Source organism: Phalacrocorax aristotelis, chromosome 11 (assembly GCF_949628215.1).
Source record: "Phalacrocorax aristotelis chromosome 11, bGulAri2.1, whole genome shotgun sequence".
Lineage (NCBI taxonomy): Eukaryota > Metazoa > Chordata > Aves > Suliformes > Phalacrocoracidae > Phalacrocorax > Phalacrocorax aristotelis.
The window spans coordinates 8,929,457-8,952,310 of record NC_134286.1 but is presented as its reverse complement, the minus strand read 5'-3'; the positions used below and the strand labels follow the sequence as shown (position 1 = coordinate 8,952,310).

The 22,854-nt window shown below is 40.7% G+C and overlaps 1 protein-coding gene and 1 pseudogene across 1 annotated transcript; one reads left to right on the top strand and one right to left on the bottom strand.

Annotated features, from left to right (window-relative positions):
• Nucleotides 1–6,148: 6,148 nt before the first annotated feature.
• Nucleotides 6,149–18,096, top strand: BRS3 (bombesin receptor subtype 3). Its single transcript, XM_075106758.1, has 3 exons — nt 6,149–6,781; nt 15,308–15,659; nt 16,279–18,096. Exons 1-3 carry the CDS (start codon nt 6,351–6,353, stop codon nt 16,684–16,686), a joined length of 1,191 nt encoding a protein of 396 aa, XP_074962859.1. The 5' UTR covers nt 6,149–6,350; the 3' UTR covers nt 16,687–18,096.
• On the bottom strand, nt 10,315–14,045 carry LOC142063096 (uncharacterized; annotated as a pseudogene).
• Nucleotides 18,097–22,854: the final 4,758 nt, after the last annotated feature.

The following is a 22,854-nucleotide window of genomic DNA, read 5'->3' as shown; positions in this document are numbered from 1 at the left end:
ATTCCATTTGCTCTTCTCCAACATATCTATGCTGACATTCTGTCACAGAATTGTGCATTGATGGTTTTCACAGGGTGAGGACATGCACAAAGACAAATCTAATAAAAAATTGCTATGCGCTTGTGATTCACATCCCAATAATTTTAACTGATGGGAACAGCTTCCGCAGCTCTGGCTTGAACGTGACCTGGCGGGCAGCAGTGCATTACTGATACAAACACATCCTCCTCGGCGTGGTTTTGATTGTATCAGTTGACTCTGCTTGCTCTCTGAGAAAGCAGCAATCTAAAAGCTCCTTTGATTTCTAAGTCATTCTCATTTACTCCTAGATTGATTATTTTTAGCAATACATACACCAGGAAATGCATTCTCTATTTTAAACCAATGAAAGGATTCTGAAAGTATATTTGTCTATGAAGACAATTATTTCATGCCAGATCTCAGTGGGTTGTTAACAATAGGTTAGATGATGTAAAAGAAAAAGAAAATGATAGTAAAAATCTCTGCAGCAGCTGTGGTGACTCAGGCAAAACTCTCCCCCCTCCCATCCTGCTATTTAGACCCGCACAAAACTCCACCACCCTTCGTACCAAGTCAGTGGATGCAGACCCAAGGTCTAGGCAGCTCACTCGGGTCCCTGGAGACTTTTTATGACTCGCCATGGACAAGTGGCTAAAGCTGCCTTCTAGCTCAATGTATGTGCAGTGCTTTGATAGCCATGTGATAGAAAAATATTACATAGGATGACAGTTAAAGGTCAGTACAGCTTGTTTTAAGTTTTCTTCTGACAGTTTATGAATCTCTGGTAGTGGTTAGCAATACAGGTATATACTAACAGCCAAGATGTAGAATTCTCTCTAAATTTAGCAGGCAGTTATTATTGGGACAATGAAAGAAATGTCGTTATGGAAAATGATTTGAGGTTAAAAATCAAAACAATGGGAAGATAATTACCTATTGCGTAAGATGATTGTTAAGTCTTAATGCAAAATACTCTGTGCTTTTAGATATCAGAAAGTATTTAGCATGTAATGGCACGCTAATGGTTCTGAATTAAATGTATCATTGAGAGTTTCAAGAATGCCCAAAAGAATTATGCTTGCTTTATTATTTCATTGCCTGATTTTTCTTGTAATGGAACAAATTCAAGAATACATTCCAGTGTTTATTTTTCTCTCTTTTCTGAGAAATGACACCAGCATTTCACTGGCCATTCCCATACTGAAACTGGCTGAGGAAACTCTTAGAAAAGGAGGATGGAAGGGACACAAGAATGGAGAAACAAGGTAAAAAGTATTTGGAGCCATTGATTAATGACAGCATTTGAGATCCTGTCACAGGCAGACCGAGTCCCACTAACTCCACTGCATTTAGACATCATAACGAAATCAGAAGCTGTTTTCTTAGATTTTAACCAAGAAGATATCCGTCTTGTTGCTGTATCACTGAATGCTGCTCCTGCCAGCTCATTTGAACGGACTTTCATCTCACCTTTGTAACACTGAGGGCTGGAGTAGCATTATTTTTGTTCCTAGACATGCTGATAAGTCTTGTGGTGTTTGAAAGTGTAACTGGATAGCTCATCTTCAGTTCCAAAAACAAGGAATGCTGTTCCAATCAAACATTGGTGCAGGATTTGACGCTCTGAGTGCACAGCTCCCTCTGCTTTTGGTGTAGAATCAACTCCGCACAGGAGTGATAGGGAGATAAACCCAGTAATAAACCAATGTATTTTTCTCCTACGTGGTTAGTCTTTGACAATGAATGGTTACACTCTGCTATGAATGTGACACAGCCAAGTAAATTGTCACTAAAGTGTCCTAAAAAGATACTTTCCCACTAAATGGGAACATCTTCTCTATCCTCTATTTTGATTTTTTACCATTGCCCAGTGTCCTCAGCACTTGGAGACAAAACAACTACTATTGAAAAGGAAACAGCCCTGGATGTGTTAGCCATTTGGTCTAAACATGGGCCGCTGCCTCTGACATCAGCGCTCGCTCCGGGTGTGCATTCAGGCCTTCCCATTTAATACTTGCCTGCCTGAGCACTAGAAAATGGATTGAAAAGCGTCAGCCTGTCAAACGACTGTCAGATAAAAGCTTCATCTTACTATTGGTGTGAGTTACGATACTTTGTCTCCTCACCTCGCCATTATTTGTCACGCTATTGGCAATTTCAGTTTAAAGGGAAGACACTGAAGCTGCAACACAGCTGCAAGTCAGAAATAAGGCATTTACGCACACCCATCCCTGAGAGACCACTGTCTCTAGAGCCAGGACTCCTCTTCCCAGCACAAAGGTTCAGAAAACACTAGGAAAAAAAAGATATTTCAGATAACGTAATTCTAGTTATAACGGCAGAGCCTAGCTTATAAACTAGAGTTGTTAAAGGACTTCAGATTAGGCCTTCTTGATGCAGGAGCAAAAAGCCTTCCTTCACCTTTATGTCAAAAGAAGATGACGTAAAAGAAAGGCTGTTGAGATTTGCTGGAAGGGAAAGATTTACATTGATATGGGCAGACTGCTGGACTTCAAATCAGTTTTCTGCCTCCAGGGAAGAGTAAGAGGAATGTGCCTGTGGTGACCCAATGCCAGAGCCCTGCTCTGTGCTGAAGAGCCTGGGCATGTGGACAGCAATATCACACTCATCTGTAGATGAGATCTTAATCTAAGCAAAGCCCTTTATAAGAGGGGATGCCACAACAGAGTCTACCAAAATTCAGGACTAGGACAGACAAGCTGTTCAGTATCTCTCTGCCGTTAACACCCAAAGAACATAAACGTCAGTTTGCTTAGCAGAGAGACAGAGAGATACATCAGCCAGCAATAAACAGATGGCAAAATTGCTAGGAGAGACAATTAAAGCAAGGGTCGAAAATGAGTTTGAGATATAAAAGAAGAATTAAGACAACTAAATAGTTCTATGCAGAAATGATACAAATAATGACCTAAGAAAATGAGTTACAATAATCCTATAAAAAACCCCAGGCTGGCTAATACAGCTGTAGTTCACTGTTATCAGTTTTGTGTTCCTCGCACCCTAGCTACAAAAGATTTTGTCATATTTCTATAAATAAATATCAACTCTGCATGACCGATGTATACTGAAATAATAAAAATGCGTTGCACAAATTAATTACAATTTTGGAAAATCAATTTCTTTAATGGGAGTTAAGATTTTGGCTGTTTTCTCCATATTTTGGCTTGGTGCAGAGCAAATGGTTCTGAAAGAGATTTTTCTGAGTGGGTGACACTATGCGGCACATGGAAATGACTGAAGTCAGCAGTCACACTGCATTAAAAGAGAAAATTTGCATTAAAAATACAGTGAAGTGATGTACTCTTGAGTATTTTACTTGGGTTTTTTTTTCAGCATGGAGCTCAAAAGGAACATTCATTTTCTGTGAATGTTGTGTGTATTTTCTGGTATGTTAAACAATAGCCAGAATTACCCAAATGGCTTTTCTCTTCACCAGAAGACAGAGCTCTAAAGTAACGCCTTAGAGTTGTTTACTGTTTGGAATAATGAAGCCATTCTCTTCCTTTTCAGCTGGATTTGCACAACTGAAAGCTATCAGAATCTGTGTTAAAAATGTGGTGTGTTTTCTCCTGCCTGGTTTCTACCCATGACACCAGTGAAGGGCACACAAAACTGATGGAAAGAAACACTGAAATTCTACTGTCATAAACAAATTGCATGTTGGATGTTTACTATCTGTCCTTCAGTCGTCTTGAATTTCCTTGGGTCTGGAGAATGTTGTTTTGTGTGCTTTTTCAAAATAATAATTTTCATCTCCTAACGATCAACCAAGTCAGGATCTGATGCTCTCTAAAGAGAGAACCTGGCTGACTAGCTAAAACCCGCAGTAATACAAGGACCGTAGGAAGAATTGTAAGAAAGGTAGGAGCTTCCTTCTGCTGGATTCCCCCAAGGAGGCAGAAAGCTGGGAAAAATACAATCTCTCACTGGAAAGAGAAAATCAAGTCGAATTCAGTGTTGCTGTGAGCTGGTTTAGACATATATACTGTGGTCTATTAGAGAAAGAGCAGGAAAAATGTGTCTGTGTTTCCAGGTAATGCAGGCTTCTAAAGTGTGAAGCATCGGACTGAGCATTCAGGTTCAGCTATATGAATTCAGGTGCAGTTTGGAATAATCAGCACGTGAAGTACCAGGAGTAAACAGAATTTTAAGCCCTTGCTGCTTTCCAGCTTTGCTTTCATCTGTGGCACATGCTGGTGTCCTCTAGAGGTTTAAATAAGGGCTAGGAGGACTGTCACCTTTCCCTTCACACCTGAATCATCCTCCAAACCAACTGCTGGGAGCATCTCATACAGCTCGGAAGTCTCCAGCCCTCTGGATTATCTCTTACACAGAAGGATATCAGTTCAGGACCTCTATCCTGCTGTACACAATGATCGAATGACAGAATAAACCAAGCCTCAGATTTCACGTTGTCAGCCCTAATCTCTCGGATGGCTCTGAAAGCTGGGGGACTGTAAGAGGTTGGGATCTATGCTGCTAGCTGAACTTTGGAGCATCAACCAACCTCTAGTGCAATTCAAGGCAAGTAACAAGTCTCTTTCAGCTGAATTCCAGTTTCAGCTAAACACCTGATGTTTCATTCAGATGCCACCCTTGAGTATTCAACACTTGGTGGAGAGCAATTAGTTTCCAATGTCTGGTGATACCCTACTTCTCCTGTACAGGAAATCTAAACATTTTATATAACTATCTGACACTAAGCTGTCACAATCTGCTACAGTTGCCGAACTCTATATTAAATATAATGCACAGTACTATGCCAGTGTGGGTGGACAACATAATAGGGCATCCTCAAAGGCACCTAAATCTGTGAGCAACCTACATACTGTGCCTGCATGAAAGGATGTATTGTGGTCGATCGTGACAAGAACTTCTCTTCTAAAAGCATTTTCAAAAAAACATAACTGGAATTTTTAACCCATGCATCCTTTTTCTGTCAGTGACTCCTTCTTCTACCTGGCCACACCATTGATATTCCATCTGATTTACCATCTGGTCTGTCACCACCGGATCCCTCTGGCATAGTTGTGTTTGCAAGGACTGAGAGAGGGAAAATTTTAGACTTTTCATGCGTAGTACTTAGAGGAGTTTTGTTGAGAAAATGAAACAAGCTTGATTTTGTGTGTCTGTGTGTCTCTGTGCGTGCAGCTAAAGATAAAGGGACTCAGCTAAAAGATTGCTTTAGTGATCTGAGCAGGGCACCCTCTCCACTTGAACATCACAGCTGAAGAACAATCTGGAGTAAAAAATACTCCAGCTACTGATCTTCATTGTCAAGGTCAGTCCTTTGATATCTTTTCCACTTCCACTACTTAGAAATTAGATCTTGGCCCTCTTAATTTCAGATTTAACTCAACAGGTCATATCCTTGTACCTTACTTTACATTAATCAGGAGTTCATCAGAGAGCAGAGTTTAAGTTTTGACTGTTGACTAATCTAAAGATAAGAAAACCCGTAGTACTAACACGTTCAATTGAGATAGCATCAGGAAAAGTTATTTTTCTCCATCCAAAGCCAATAAATACATGGATTACTGCAGATAACAGGCTTTCGTACAGCATCTGTTCAAACTTCAGCATAAGTTGTGGTTTTGATGGCAATGGGACTGTTTCAGGGACAAACCTAGCTTTAATATGTTAGCAGGATTATGGCCATAAATTTTGATCTTGCACTGCCTTTTGGAAGGTCACTGCATTTCTGTAACAGAAAGGCTAATCAGAGCATAGACAAGCACAGGCTGTCTCTATGGCTTTTTCAGCAAATGCTATCTATATTGTGAAATATTTTATCTGCCGTTAAGGTATACTGTAGAGTTTTGTGTTAAATTTTATGCTTATCTCTACTATTGAGAAAACTATTTCAGGTTTTCATTTTATTTCCTTTTAAAATATTTTGAAAAATGTTAACAAACATTTGCTATGTAATACACAAACCCTAATGCTACAGTAATTACAATACAATATTTACTTGCCAGATACTTCCAAGAAAAAAAGCATCATTTTAGCTAGTAGCTGTAAAGAAACCCCTTTTCTCTTTTTCCTCCTCCCTCTTTGCTCCAGTAGCTGAAAAGCCAATAAAAGAATTCTCCACCTCCTACACAGTTCAGAACAAGATCTGTGTGCATTTCTCTTAGGCATGTTTTGAGACCCAGAAGGGGATGAAAGTAGTTAATGTGCAACGGGAACCTTAATTTCTGAGAGAAATCTGTACCTTTCTATTGACCTTGCTATATGCTGCAAGCTAAATATTAAACCATTTTTTGATCAGTTTAAGTCCAGCCTGGGGAGAAGAAACGGTTAAAGAAATGTCTCAAGTATACTTGCATTCAGCTAATCAGACTTTGTGTGCATCTACAAATGGTACAGGACTGAAATCAATCTTTGATAATGAAACCGCAAATGAAAAACGGACCGAAGACTCCTTTCCAGGATTAGAAATACTGTGCACAATTTATGTTACATACGCTGTGATCATTTCAGTGGGTCTCCTTGGAAATGCTATACTCATCAAAGTCTTTTTCAAGATTAAATCAATGCAGACGGTTCCAAACATCTTCATCACCAGCCTGGCATTTGGAGACCTACTGCTTTTACTAACATGTGTGCCTGTAGATGCAACACGTTATATTGTGGATACCTGGCTCTTCGGAAGGATTGGGTGCAAGCTGCTGTCTTTCATCCAGTTAACCTCAGTTGGAGTATCAGTGTTTACCCTGACTGTTCTCAGTGCTGACAGGTGGGTCTGATGTGACTGATTTTCCAGGAGGTACCGCAGGTGTTAAGTTAGAAATTAATAAAAGCGCAGAAATTATAATTTTGCACAATATTAAATGGCACATGGTAATCGACTAAAAAAAACATAAACCCAACCACTTAAAATGCACTAGAAAAATTGGAGCAGTTCATTTTAATGGAGTGAAGTGAGAAAGACTCTTTAAGTCTTTTGACCTTTTATTAGCTTGAAGTACAGTACGGGGTTTTTTTCTCAGTTACACAGAAAAGGGAAATTGCTTAAGGCATGGAAAAGATGGTATATTGGTGCTATCTAGTGGTGCATTAAAGTAGTCACAGAAGATGAAAAAGAAAACTGTGAAAACGACTGAATGGAAATCCTTTATCCTATCCACTTGGTAAGGCTATAAAATCCTAGAACATAAAAGATTAATGTGTGGGGTAAAAAGCCAAAAGAAAACATAGAACAGACTGGGGGACACATGAATGACTCTCATGATTTGATGGTTACTGCAATACTATACCAATTTTCAGCTTGATAAGTGCTTAGTGTGACATGGCACAATTTGAATATTTTCTCTTCTAGTTCTTATATCTTTTCCAGAGACATTTTAGCCCAGCGGTCCTGAAATTAAACTCAGGTTACAATGGCAGCACCGTTAGTAGGGATCACTGCTCCATCTGACTGCTGTCAGGAGTAGCTGAACAATGAGTCTTCCATGCACTTCTTTTTTGAATGAACAAAACTAAGATGAGATTTCAGTTCAATCAGCATGAATATGTCAAGGAGCAGAAAAAAGCCACAATGAATTTTAGTATTAAGAGAGAAAAAGATTTTCATCTTCTATGCCAGGAATTGTGGATTGTACGTAACAGCAAGTAGTCCATGTGTCCAGAATTTAAGCAATGCTGCTGTTACTGTACTCAGAAAAGTCAGCCAACACAGGAATGGCCGCACTGGGTCAGTTCAAGGGTCCGTGTAGGTCAACACCAGAGTCCAGCAGTGCTAGTATAAGGACAAGAAAAGATACACAGGAAGAATAAAAACCACTATCCAACACTACATTTATACCCTAAGCCTTCAGACGACCTCCTGAGCAGAAGTGTTTTCTGTCTGTTTACTAATCTCAATGGATTTCTTTTTAAGATCCTTATTCAGCCTCTTCTTGAACTTGTTTAGCAATGATTTTCACTGCCTGTTGCATAAACAACTCCTTTTTTTTGCTTTGCACATGGCTTCATTTGATGGTCCTGGCTCTTGTGCCAGAAGAGATGGTGATCCCTATCCATCTCTCCAGGCTATTCATGTTATATTCAACCCTTAGTATGGGGGGTTTTTTGAGTTAAGGTGTGCAGAGCGCACATCATTCAAGAGTTGCATGAACCAGAGATACAGATAATTGCACAATAGTCCCTTTTGCTCTTCATTGTTTTCCTAATAATTCCTAACATTTTGCTTTTTTGTTGCTTTTTTAGGGTTTGGTGTGGGTTTTTTACTGCTGTTGAATATTAAGCTGATGTTTTCACTGAACTATCTATCATAGCTCCAAGGTCTTGGTCCTCTATGACATCAGTTCAGAATCCATCATGGACTAGATGACCTTTAAAGGTCCCTTCCAACCCCAAATATTCTACAATCCTATGATCTAGGCAGGTGTTTCTGCATTTAATTCTTCATGGTAGCTGTTACGTAACTACTCCATGCTATATTTTCACAAGGTAACTATATGGTAAACTTAATGAGAAAGGTCAGAACATCAGTCATGTGCACAATGCCAGGCTATCATGTTCCAGTATGCTAGAAGAGCTCAAAGTCGATAAAAATGGTATTTATTTGATAAATAGCAGCCCAGCTGGCAGTTTTCTATTTGAATTTGCGTAGACGAGAAAAAGACCAAATTGTCAGGTTGTGCAAAATGGTATAGCTAAGCTGTCTTACCCTCTGGATCCTTTTTCACTGCCTTTCCTTTCAGGCCAGTCTTGTGCCCCTCTAGAAGGGTCTCTTCTTTCCGCAGCATCCAGAGTCTCTCATACTTTGGGAGCAGGATATATTGTTTCCTGTGCTTCATCCACCTTCGTGGCAGTTGGTCTTTTTTCCATGTCCCTTTTCCACAGAGATTTTCACACATCTATAGATTTACCCAGATTTTTCTCATATGTCTGTTGTGGATCCTGATTTAGAATCCTGCCAACTACGCCAGTTTGTCACGGATTAGTGGAATGCACCTTACTCCAAAGTGAGAAGCAGCAAATTTTTTATTGAGGTAAAATAATAATTTGACAGAGTTCAATAAATTCAGTGGAATTTAAGAAAGTTTGATGGCGGTTTACTAAGGTTCAATAACTTTGATGGCAAGGTTCACCTTATTAATTATTGAATGGAAGAAACATACAAAGGAATTTTGAGTTAGCGAAACTTTCAAAGTTTAACAAGCTATTAGTCACTTAGCGAGGACCTGTTGTGGCAAGCAATCTCTCAACGTCGAGGAGTAAGGGATCTCTCTCCCTTGGGCAAGGAAGGATCTCTGAGTGTCAGGTGAGGAGTCTCAAATCTTGAGAGCCATCCCTGCTCAAGGGGAGAGTCACCTGGCGGCCATCTAGCTGCAATTCAGGGGGAGCTCAAATCGGGCTCGTCCAACTGTCTGTGGTTGATAAAAGGTCTCTCTGCCCTGAGGACCAACTTTGAAAGGTGCCCCAGCTCAAGGGGGACCACCACCATGCAGCCATGCTGCCTAGCAGGGAGAGCTCAAAGAAGGCTCAGTTAGGCTGTCATATTTATGGGATAAAGTGGTTGGGTCATAGTCAAATCACATGCAATGGAAAGGAAGGCATGAGACTCCTTATACCCATGACTTCTTTGGTTTTTGATACATGAGTTTTGGAAAAGCCACCTGTCATTTATGCGTTAATTGCATTATCGGTGTTCCAAATTCATATGTACTGATGTTTACTGTGTCACTCTGTTTCTTTATGGGTTTTTGGAGAACAGGTTGAAACTAGAGCAGTTCTTGGCCCAGCTACAGCTCAGGCCTTTGCCTCCTTCAGAGCCTATACCAAACTACTGCTAGTTTGGCTACGGGGTCAAGTGCATCCATCACACTCCACCCCGTAACTACAGTCAGTCCACTTTATCAACTTACAGGATGGTAGTAAGGTTACCTCTTGCCTCTATGTCATAAATATGTGGTGTGTTGCAGATCAGTGGTAAGAGTCCAATTATTTGATAAGCTGCCTAGTTTAAGTGTCATAATTAATGTGAATTATATACCATGTTGGCAGGCTTGCAGATCCATGGTAAGCAAATATTTTTAGTATAAAATATTACTATTAATTTCATTTTGTGCATTATTGGGTGATTTCAAATAATGAGCAAGGAGTATTTGCTTTGTTACATACCAAATCTTTACTTATAGAGGATTATAAGTAATAAGCATAACAATGTTAGAGCTAATAAAATCGCAACTGGATGAAGCATTTGAGTCAAAGTTCCTGTTGCTCATGGTCACCATCCAGATAAGGTATCCCACCAATCCTTTTTTACTCTTTCCAGAACATGGTACACTTCTTTTGCATCAAAATGAAAGTTAATTGGGGTTCTTTGTCCATTTTGGTAAAGTTACAAATACAGATATTTGAGTGATTATATGTCTCTACAGCGGCGGTGTCTGCAAATACAGAATTACAAAGGGTTCTCAAATCAAACACACCCATTTCCAACATATATAAGTAGAGCTTCAGGGTTTTCGTCAGGATGTATTTCAAAAAGGCAAACACTTTGTTCAGTGTCAAGACAAATGTCTTGGGTCTTAATGGTATTACTTTCACAAATAAATCCTTGTTGCTCCTGTACAACACATGCATCAACATCAATAGTTTGCCATTTGTTCCCATTTTACTGGACCCATACTCTATGTTCTAACGCATAGAGGACAGTTCCATTGTGATTTAATTGCAGTGCAACGATTTGGTATACGGTGTGTACCGAGCATTGCATATTGTTAAAACAAAAGCTGTGGCTTGACTGTAGGTGGGGTCAGAAGTGAGGTTGACCAGGCGCCACCAGGATTGGAATTCTCTTTCAAATTCGGTTGCATTATTCCAGGTTACCTTTCAGATTTCAGTGGGTAGGTGCTCTCTTCACCTTCTCTTACAATCACTGCCGCAGTAGATTGTACCCACAGTTGCTGCACCTACTGCATTCACAATTCGTTTGTGGTTCTTTTCATTAATTCTTTCTCTTTGGGGCAATATATCAGATAAGAGCCGTTGGTTAGTTCCCAATGCCCATAGAGAAGATTGCAACAGACGCTCTAATTTGCATAAATTACTTGTTGCTGAGCTTATTTTGTTTGCTAAAACTTCAGCGTCCATGCTGTTTAATACACCCGATCCTGTTCCTAATATATGAGCCACATCTCTTTTTGATCATTTTGGAGAGGTGAGGGTTTGTCCATGCAATCATGCTAACCATCCTGCATAGGATGTACTTAGGAATGGCGAACAAGTAGGTTTAATTGCAGAAGAGATTGATCTGCATTGAGAGTTCCATTAATTTGAGGTGCCATGATGGATTAAACAACACTCGCTGTTGGCCTGCGTATTTAATAATGTAAGGTTCAGTTTCAGAAATTTGTGGGGATAGAGTTTTCTTATCTTTCACAATGGGGGCAGATGTTAAGTGAGGAGTGGTGGATGTTGTTGTGCTAGGCTCAGCAATGTCTATTTTGAAGTGAAATGATAGTCCCACATCCTTGTGAGCCCAGATGCAGATTATGAAAACAGGTTGTACTAAGGCAAAATTCTACCAACAGTCCAATCTTCAAGAGCGCAAAGTTTTATATCTTTTGTTATTGGGTTTGATGTAATGTTGTGCACAGAAATCTCATATGCCTTCTCATGGGTAGACCTATTGATCATCTGGCATCCTATTTTCATTTCTTCCCCTGCTGTTCCCCAAAGTAGGGGAACTTTGCCATAAGCTCCATCTTTATTCCAGCTCCACTCATTCTCTAAGTATACTACAGTTTCATGCATGACCATGGTGGAAAGATCTAAATTTCTCCTGTTAGCGTGTGTTCCCATACTCCTGATGTACTTAATATGAGCTTGAGACCTTGGCCATTCTAGGGTTCTTTGGCCACAGCTTAGGAGGAGCAGCACTGTCAGGGTTTGGACTAACATGAACACAGCATTTCCGTCTGCCACGCTGTGGGGTGCTGTCAGAGAGAATAAAGACTTGTTTTGGTGAGGAGAGTTCAAATAGGTAACCCCACTACAAAGAAGGAAAAATCCACTGTGCACTGATTCTGTGTTTTGTACCATTGCTATCAGTAGCTTCCCAGGTCAGTGGGCCATGAGGTTTAGTTAGAGTCATAGGTACAATTCCAAATTGTAGTAAATTTATGATGACAGGTTCTCCTGGCTGTAATGCTATCAGATACTCTCTTTTCCCCATAGGTGGAGTGCTAAGCTCAGCTTTTGCAAAGAATGCTTGGCTCCCAGGGCTCCCAGTAGGCCCATAACGATTATTCAATTGATGAAGTACTTTGGGAAGTAGAATATCCCACTGGGCCTCGTGTGGCTTAAGGCTTTTTTTTAATAAGCCATTAGCTCGTTCTACCATCCCATTTGATTGAGGATAGTAGGGGGTATGAAATACCCATTGAATTTCTTCCTGCTTTGCCCATTCTTACACTTCCTTGCTGGAAAAATGTGAGCCATTGTCAGTTTGGATGACACTGGGGGTTGGCAGGCCTAAAATCCAAGAGGATAATCCTCTAATGGTGCTCTGACCATTAGCCTTCTAACATTTAATTGCCATAATTAGGCCTGAGATGACCTCTACTCCTGTGAGAATGTATCGATATCCCAAAGAGGGTCCAGCATAATCAATTTGCCATGTTGGCCATAGGGTTTTTCCTTTATTAATGTGAGGGGTGGTGTTTTAGCAGGGTGGCCCGTCTGCAATTTCAATTTACATTGGGGACATTCTGTAGGGATGGTTTCACATGTTTTCCTGTTTAGAGGCCAGCCTCGCCTTTGGGCTGCCAAATAAAGTGTCTGTTTCTAGAATATTAAATGACCCTCTAGCCTGAAGAGGTTCCCCCTCGTGTATTTTCTCAACTTGTTTAACTACTCGGACTGAAGAGAAAAGTCCCTTTTTGGATTTGGAATATCTCTATTCTGTCTCTTTGAACGCAGCTGAACTAAACATTAAAGGTCTTTTTGGCCAACTCAGCCTGGTCTGGAATAAATTGCAGTAAAAGGACCATGTTCCACAAAAACCCATTCTACTACAATAGGGCTGCGGGGGTGTACTGGCCCCAGTGACTGGTATGCTTTTAATTCCCGTATTAGGGTTTTGACTGCCTCCTCATGTTTTGGGTTCCATTTCCACAGTTTTCCTTTTCATAAAAGTCAGTACAGTGGGCGAGCAATGATAAAGAATCCAGGTATATCTCCTCCAGCCCCCTAAAGTACCCATCAGTTGTTGGAATTCCTTCCTAGATTGGGGCATCTGCAATTCTTCTATTTTACTTCGGGTGTCCGGTGGAATTGCTGCACTACCTGCAATCCACCAAGGACCTAAAAATTTTATTTCTCTACTTGGTCTCTGACATTTTTCAGGTGGAACTTCAACTTCTGCTTTATATACTGCCTGCCACACTGCTGCTGCCGCTTCTCCCACTTTTTCATGGGAGATCCCTCCGATTAGAACACCACCTCTGTGTTGCTCCAGTTTCATCCAGTTTCACATCGTGAGGGAGTGAGATTGTCTGTAAAAGTTCAGTAAGTGCAGCACAAGCAGTCGTGGGTGAATGTTTATACCCCTGCGGGAATCTGTTAAAGGTGTATTGTATACTTTTCCAAGTAACAGCAAATTTGTTTCTATCTTCCTCCTGTAAGAGGACCACGAAGAACATATCTCTGACATCTAGCACTGCCATCCATGGATGTGCGGCTGCTTGTAGTGTGGCTGTTAATGTTGCAATATTAGGTACTGCAGCCATTAGCGGGGCTGTGTTGGTATTTAGGGGCCAATAATCGATATTTTTGACACCGTCTCCCGTCCAGCTTTCAGACTGCCCAGACTGGTGAATTACATGGGGAGTGGGTTCTGGAAATAATGTGCCTTTTTTCCAAATCTGTTGTTACTTCAGAAATTCCAGTTCATGCTCCAGCAGAAATTGAGTATCGCGGTACATTAGTAATCTTTGAATCAGGGAGTGCAGGGGCTGCATGGGGCACATGCACTGTAGCCTCCCCATTCGTCTCAGGGTTAGGGTCAACTTTTGAACCGAAGGGCCACACACTGCAATCCAGCAGGCGCCATGTTTGATTGTTCCAAAACATCAAAACCCAAAATATTTTCACCATGATCTTTAACTGCAAAGCTAGTAGACAACATGCGCTTCTCGCCCGGGAGCCATAAATTAACTTTTGCAGTTTGGCAAACAACACTTGTCTCTCCCGGTGAACTCTCTGCCATCTGGGTCACACACCCAGCTTCTCAGCATCCTGTTGTGTTAGTACTGAAATTTGTGCTCCCGTATCTACTAGAAATTTTATCAGTTGTCATTGAGGGCCAACTGGAATTAAAATGTAAGGCCCTCCTTCATTTAGCCATTGGTAGGCGCCCACTTGCCGGATGGACAGGGCCAGTTGTCATCCTGGTGTTACTGATTTTTTGATCTCAAGGTTTGTGATTCACCCCTAAGGAAAAGGAAAGGGTTACCCCTCTTTCTTCGAGCTGGCAATGGCACCAGAGTATTCAGAGTACACTCTCTCCTTTCACCGTCATAGTGTTTCTGGAATGCTTGAATTAGGCTCAGGATAATGCTAGTAGGCTGTCCCTTAATCATGGCTCTGGGAATGCCCAGTGCCAATGCTTTCCTCCACAGTTCATTTCTCCACTCCCCAGACGCTGCTTGTGGGTCTTTTTCCCTTTGTTCTAGTTTGTGTTCCCTGTGGGGGTGTTTGTTTTACTCAGTCCACATGCTGCAGAATCACAGCCATGAATCAACAGCAGTGTTAGCTTCTGTTTTGTAATTATGAATGAATAGTGGAGCATTATTTTGAGTCAGATCTCTGCACTCAGCTGGGATCTTAAGAACATGGAAGAAAAGAGGGGTGTACATGCTTGGTTTCATGTGTTTATAAAATAGATAACCTCTTCCGTACCTTTACCAGTTTTGCATACTAAGTCCCTCGTTTACCTTTCTAGGCAGCGCCATATGAATAGGAGAGATGATTGCCCTTGCTGATCCTAATCCAAACAGTAGAAGGCATCTTTACTTATGAAGGCTTTAATGCTAAGTCCTGCCAGCCAGTTCATTAAAATGCATGCTTAAAATTAACTTTTGTATTTCCATCTTAATTACAAAGACCTAGTACCTGTTTTAATTTCCAATACATTTCTACCACCCTTAGTTTAGTGAGAACAGAGGTGGCTTTGTCCTCACGCGGTTTGCATTGTCAGTGCTTGTATTATTTCTGTACTTTTTCTGACAACGGTGTTGGTTGGTTTTAGGTACAGAGCCATCGTTAAGCCCTTGGAACTGCAGACTTCGGATGCGCTCCTGAAGACCTGCTGTAAAGCTGGCTGTGTTTGGATCATCTCCATGATATTTGCTATCCCAGAGGCTGTTTTTTCAGATTTGTATTCTTTCAGCAATCCTGAGAAAAATGTAACTTTTGAGGCATGTGCCCCCTATCCTGTATCTGAGAAGATCCTGCAGGAAGCTCACTCCCTGGTTTGCTTCTTAGTGTTCTATATTGTACCCTTAGCTGTCATTTCTGTCTACTATTTTCTTATTGCCAGAACTTTATATAAAAGTACATCCAACATGCCAGCAGAAGAACATGGTCATGCCCGTAAGCAGGTAAGCTATGATCAAGCACTGAAGTGTCCAGCTTTCCAAAATCTGTCATCATGATGATGAAGTGTGAATTCTTGAGTGCAAAACCTTTACCTGGTAATAGAATAAAAAGCTCCATAAACTCAGCCCATATCAGCAATCCAAATTCAGCCATGCACTTAAGCACATGCTCATGACTCATTAACAGTTGTGAGCGTGTATGCCTTCCTACAGAGGGATGGCATTTGTTTTGCTTTATTATGACCCTTTTAAACTCAGGAATTACAACATTGACTTGTAAACACTGAGACCTCATCTACCTGGTTGACAAAATTAACAGTTTGTTTACCAGTTGACAGTGAAATCAATGATTATATTTTAAATCCTAGTCTAAATGAGATTGCAACATGATTTATAATGGAAAGGGAATGTGCTCTGCACTGAAAATACTTTGTTAAAAAAATATGAAATAGATTTATTTTTCTGTGGGTTTCCTGTTTTGTTTTGTGTTTTATTTTTTTCATTTTGCTTTTTTGGTCACTAATGCATTTAGATTCTTAAACCCCTTTGAAAATCAGCACCAACTACATAAACCTGTGTTACTAATTGCCATTAATACCAGATATTAATTATTTTCTCGTAGATTGAATCCCGCAAGAGAGTTGCAAAAACAGTGCTGGTGCTTGTTGCTTTGTTTGCCTTTTGCTGGCTGCCTAACCACATCCTCTACCTATACCGCTCTTTTACATACCATGCTTCTGTAGATGCTTCCACCTTTCATCTGATTGCTACTATTTTTTCCCGTGCCTTGGCCTTCAGCAATTCCTGCGTCAATCCTTTTGCTCTTTATTGGCTGAGTAAAAGTTTCCGGCAACATTTTAAAAAGCAAATCTTGTGCTGCAAGGCAAAATTGCGTACAAAGCCTCCCAGTGCCACCCACAGTAATACGCCCACCAGAGCCCTGTCAGTCACGGGCAGCACACATGGCTCAGAAATCAGTGTTACACTGCTAACAGATTATAGTATCACAAAAGAAGAGGAAAGCGTTTAGTCTGTCTGGGATGAAGAAGGACAGAAATTGAGCCTTTGCAATCGAGTCATTACTGCTGGGATCCTGGAAAGAGGTGCCATGCCTTGCCTGTCTATGAAAGAGTTTTCATCAGGAGTTCCTCAATTTTTTAAATACACAGTAAAGAAACCAAACTGTGTGGGAGAAGAAGCTGCAACAGCTGAACTTTCCAGAGTAAGCTCGAAGGGATTGTTCATGTTCCCAAGCACGAACACGGTTCCCTAGCTGGCATTCCTGGACTGGGCACGGCAGGAGTCAGCAGAGCTGGTGTGAGAATTGGCTGTGGGGATGGTTTTGTTCTTGGTGACTTGTTCTTTGACTTGTAACTCAGAGCACCCTCTGTGAAGCACTTGCCTCTACAGCCAGCAAGCAAAACCATGTATCCTCATAACACAATCAACCAGGCAGATTTTTAATTTATTTATTTTCTTGTGCCGAATGTTAAAAATTGGTAAACACATCAGAAAGCATGCTAAAATGAAAGAAAACTAAGGTTTTGTAGGTAAAAGAAAATGAAGGAAAGGTAAGGTTTGTAGTCTGGTGTAATAAAAAAAAGGAAAGCAATATGGGCCAGATCCACACTAGCCTTTGCTCTGTCAGTGACTTACTTTGAAACTCCGGGTAAGAGCTGACTGCTGTGTAGAGAGATGTCCTTCCCAGTTCCTAAGGAAGTCAAGGGAAGCAGCAGCTTGGTCATCTCTCTTAAAAAGCTATAATCATCTTTAACCACACTTGTAAAAGTCTTTGTGATCTATGGGTGAAACATCTCAACAGTGCAAAGTTCTTTATTGTTATAGTAATTTAACATCATGAAATTGGAGTGGATCTGTATTAGAGTTCTAGTTTGGCTCATCAGTGCACTTTTGAAGCGAACCGCTCAAATGTCCCCTCCTGCCTTACTTTGCTCTGTCTCCCAGAGTGGTCTTGCGTGCACAACCTGGATTACTCTCAGATGAAGCTGTGTGTCCAGTCCACAGAACCAGACTAGAGCGAGTTTGAAATAAAGTCCCCAAAAGCATAATTATTTACCTCCACAGATCCACTCCTGCTGTAGTGTAAGTGGTCATATCTAAGTGGTCTGCACATTTTCAAGCATGCTGGGAGAGCTGGATTTTTCTATTGCACTAATTTTCTATTCTTCAAATTATTCAAGTATTATCCTTTTTTAATATTAGGTTAGACTGTCTTTATGAGATAGGCCTTCTAATCTCAAATCCACTGATTTTACGCCTCTGCGTGCAGAGACAAGTCAGTGGCAGCCTATCATGGGCAGCCTGTGCATCCCTAAAAAGCTCAGCGGCACTGCTGGCAGAGACTGTCTTCCCACTAGGAAATACAGGAGGCAAGTCTTCCTACCCCACATTACGCAAATGTTGAATGACACTTATTTTTATGAATAAACGAACGAAAATTTTGTTCTGTGGGAGTTGGTGATAGAAAACCCAATAAATTTTCCATGGCTTAAGCTAAGGGACTTCTATCTCAAGAAAGAATTTGTGTGTTAAAGTATAGAGGAGAGGTTGCAACATACAAATTACACAAAATAGTGCTGTCGGTCACAGAAGGTTCAATTTTAACTAACCCTTGAAGATATAACACCCCTCCAGCTGCACAGAACAACACATGGTTGGAAATCCATCTATCCATGCACCACTATTTGAGTTAATTCTAAGATAAGAAAATCTATTTGCAGTCTCTTTCTGTTGACTGCCCTAATCAGAATAATAAAACCAAACTATAAATCCCAAGGGCATTGGAATACAATCTCTGTCAGTTTAATGACAGCCCGTTTTAATGCCTTTAGGCCCAGCCTTATTTTACTCCACTCTTCATGTTACAAGCTGCAAGGCTATAAGGACTAACTTTCAAATGGATTCTCCCTTTCATTGTACCAATGGTACACCAGGACAGCACCACTGAAATAAACGGAAATATAACAGCACAGAAATACAATCTATGGCAAAGCAGACTCCAGAGACCTTATTTTACTCTCTTAATATAACACATTCCCTGGTAGCGAGCTATGTACAAATATAAAAAACATATTGCACTATTTTTCCCTTCTCTTTTTTTCTTAACGGAGCTGCAGGGTGAGACTGAAAAAATTAGATAAGCCTACACTCTTATGAGCTTGCTTTTATCTTCCTGCATCTTAATATAGGGAACTCTAAACAACAGAAAAATCAATGAACATTACAGCTCCTTATATCATTCTTTATTCTAGCTTATCAAAGCCTTTGGAAAACAAATCTGCCACATGTTTCTGGACTTCACAATTTGTCTCTGTTGGAGACCAAATCTCTCACTGCAAAATCCTTGGCTACACCTCACAGTAGCCCTTAAAAACCACAGTTTCCTAATTCACCATTTTCCTTGCTTTGCATGCAGCTACTTTTTGCTTGTGTAACTACTCCTCTAACTGGATGGTCTATCTATTGTTAATATATCCTATTACAAAATTGATGTTTTTGCTATATGCTGCACATGCTTTGGTTAAAGGCTGGCAATATTTCAAGCCATAATTTAACTATTCTGTGTACTTTATGCTTTTATAATTCTGTACTTTCAAATCTTCATGAGGTTTTGGAGTGATATATTGGTCAACAGTCATTTTTATCTAAACAATCTGGTATTATTCTTTCCATCTATACCCCCAATATAATTATCCATAAAATGTCTCCACATTACCATAACTGGATTTAGGGGGAAAGGGTTGTTTCCTTTTCAATCTTTTCTCAGTGTTCCAAAAACCAGTTCTTTCACCCCTAGGTAATACAAGTGTATTTCTATTAAGAGCATATGGGTATAATGTCTGTTTACAGAAATACTGAGTGTTATTTAGCAAAGAACAGGCATGAATAATTAGGGTTTTACTATTTATATCCACAAATGAAGGAACAGGTAGAAAAAAGGCACAAAATACTGAAAGGCAAGACTCCATCAAAGGTTTTGTTCACGTGGAGTTTTATTGAGTAAGTAAACATGGCTTCTAGAATGTATCTTTTTATAGTTTGTTTGTGAATGAGATGTCCACATTAACAGCTTTAATACATATAAATATGACAATTAATGTTCGTGTCAGCAACAGGTTTAGTATCAGTACTCTAATCTGTGCTGTCACTATGACATCTGGTTTAGTTTAAAAAAATCCATAAAAATGAACAAAACCATGTCAAAGTACAGATATAGTGTAACAGGCTGCATCTCTAGCAAATGGTATGGAATATTAAAGTCAGTTATGAAATTACAGCCATTTTAAAGCTCACCTGCCTCTTTTCATAGGAAGTAGTGTTTCATTTTCCATAGTTAAATATGGCTGCCTGCTGACACTCTCATGTTTCTGCTAAGAATGTTACAATTACAGAATAAGCTAAAGTTACACACAGCTACAGCACTTACACATTTCACTCAGTGGTACTTAAAAAAAAACAAACCCAAACCGGCATTTAGGTTATAGGCTCTGCCACAGATGGTCCCTTCAGTGCAAGGCGAACTGGTTTGTGGAATTTCCTTTGCCAGCATAGGAAAGGGTATTGAATTTTTAGCACATCTGGATCTGGGCCTGACATTTTTCGCACAGTGAAGGTTTGTCTTCACTCTCACTAGTCTGTGTAACAGCTACAGCCTCCAGCCCCATGGAAAGCCCAAAGAGGAGTAACCTCTCTGTACTTAATCACTCGTTACTGCCTCCTTGATTTAACATAACAAAGTATCTCATGAAAAGAGTGTTAACTCTTTACCGAATTAAGTATTAGCTAGTGAATTGATGGTTCCCCTCTAAATCAACAGCAAAACACCCCTTTACAAAAAAAACAAGGTTTCAGTACTTTCAGTAGGCCAACAATCACCTCTGATGAACCAAGATTGCCTTTTATCACACAGAGGAGTCAGACACAGATACAAACTCATCATGCTAATGCCTCCTTTTAATATTTACTTTGAGACATTTCATCAGGATTTAAAACACCACTGCTTGACAGCTTAGACTGGTCCAAGCTGTGTAATGCTCGAGCTCTTTGCACCATTCCCAGAACACGCAGCTGGCAGCAGCAGTGCTTGTTCGGCCATGAATTATATCATTTCAAGGATGTGACTGAAAGGAAAGCTGTCTTGACCCCCCAAAATGATATGTTTCCAGACAAATGAGCTCCCTGAGCTGGCTCACTGTGCTGCCTTTGCTGAAGAGGAAGAGAACAGGTCCTGCACTTGGGTCACAACCACCCCATGCAATGCTACAGGCTTGGGGAGGAGCGGCTGGAAATCTGTCTGGAGGAAAAGGACCTGGGGGTGCTGGCTGACAGCTGGCTGAACATGAGCCGGCAGTGTGCTCAGGCAGCCAAGAAGGCCACCAGCACCCTGGCTTGTATCAGGAATAGCGTGGCCAGCAGGAGCAGGGAGGTGATCGTGCCCCTGTGCTCGGCACTGGTGAGGCTGCACCTCAAGTACTGTGTTCAGTTTTGGGCCCCTCACTACTAGAAGGACATCGAGGTGCTGGAGCGTGTCCAGAGAAGGGCAACGAAGTTGGTGAAGGGTCTAGAGAGCAAGTCTTACGAGGAGCGGCTGAGGGAGCTGGGGGTGTTTAGTCTGAAGAAGAGGAGGCTGAAGGGAGACCTTATTGCTCTCTACAACTACCTGAAAGGAGGTTGTAGCGAGGCGGGGGTTGGTCCCTTCTCCCTAGTAACAAGCAATAGGACAAGAGGAAATGGCCTCAAGCTGTGCCAGGGGAAGTTTAGGTTGGATATTAGGAAAAACTTCTTCACCGAAAGGGTTGTCAGGCATTAGAACAGGCTGCCCTGGGAGGTGGTAGAGTCTCCATCCTTGGAGGTATTTAAAAGAAGGGTAGATGTGGTGCTTGAGGATATGGTTTAGTGGTGGACTTGGCAGTGACAGGTTAGTGGTTGGACTCGATGATCTTAAGGGTCTTTTCCAACCTTAACGATTCTATGATGGCAACACGGTAAGAAGCTGTGCTGCAGTAGCTGCCGTCATGCATGCCATTATCTGCAAGAAAGGGTGAGGGAACTTGAGGTAGTTTGTCATCACAGCTACATTAAAGTGTGCAGATCAGATTTACCATGCACTAACCCTACTGCACACAAGCATGCGCTCACTTCCATCTGAATGGGATTAAATTTGGATCTCCTGCTCCCCAGGACAGTGCCCCAGTGACTTGCTGTAGGCAGGTCTGCACACAGGGGAAATCTGTACTGTGTGGGCACAGTCTTCACTACATTTGCTCAGGTCATGAAAGTAAAATACTCTGCCAAAATCAAATAAGCAGTTTATTACTTAAATTGTATGGCTCTTGCAATGTTTAAGGCTATGATTATCTTACATCCAAACATATACCCAATTCAAATTTGTATAGGTAAGCAGAGTTTATGTTAAGCCTTTCATGCTCCTCACCAAAACCCAATACCTATTTGAGAGCTAATACCAATGCCTCTTAAACCGTCCGTTTGCAAGTGATCACAAAACAATCTTTGGACAACTATCGTAATAGCCCTGCCAAGAGAAAACCCCTGAAGCATGAAAGATGTCATTAACTAGGCTGGATGTTCTTTGTGTAACAGCCAAAGGTTACTAGAAGTCTGTATTTATATCCTCAGTAATTTCATCTGACTGTCTGTTGACCAGCCAGTTAGCTGATGTTGGTCTCTCCCTACAGAGCTTCACAGGCCCAGGACTGTGTCATTGATTTTTTAATTATCATTCCAGTCTGTATGACAGTAAAGATACATTTGTTCCTGGAATACTAATTTCCAGAAAACCCCTGTACTGAATACAATTTTCATTTCTGAGTGGAAAGATTACTTTGCCACTGGCAACCAGCCACCACCAGCTTCAATGCGGCTGTTCAGCTAAATTTGCATTTAAAACACGTACACTGTTTTAATACCTGGGGTTTATAGCTCTAGGCTAAATTTTGCAAAACAAAACCTAATCAGTGTGCATTGTCGTCCTCTAAATAAAAAGAAACACTTTTAAATACATACTTTAGCAATTAAATTTGTTTTTGATGTAATGCCGCCAGGATTACACTGTGAAAACCACTAGATGGCACTGAATGAAGGTCTTTTAGAACTGATTTGAATAAGAAAATTTTATTTAAAGTGTTTAAGTATCCACAGATAGAGTACTACACTGATG

Coding starts and splice junctions, on each gene's coding strand:
- BRS3 (XM_075106758.1), top strand. CDS start 6,351: ATGTCTCAAGTATACTTGCATTCAGCTAATCAGACTTTGTGTGCATCT. Junction 6,782..15,307: donor ACTGTTCTCAGTGCTGACAG/GTGGGTCTGATG, acceptor GGTTGGTTTTAG/GTACAGAGCCATCGTTAAGC. Junction 15,660..16,278: donor ATGGTCATGCCCGTAAGCAG/GTAAGCTATGAT, acceptor ATTTTCTCGTAG/ATTGAATCCCGCAAGAGAGT.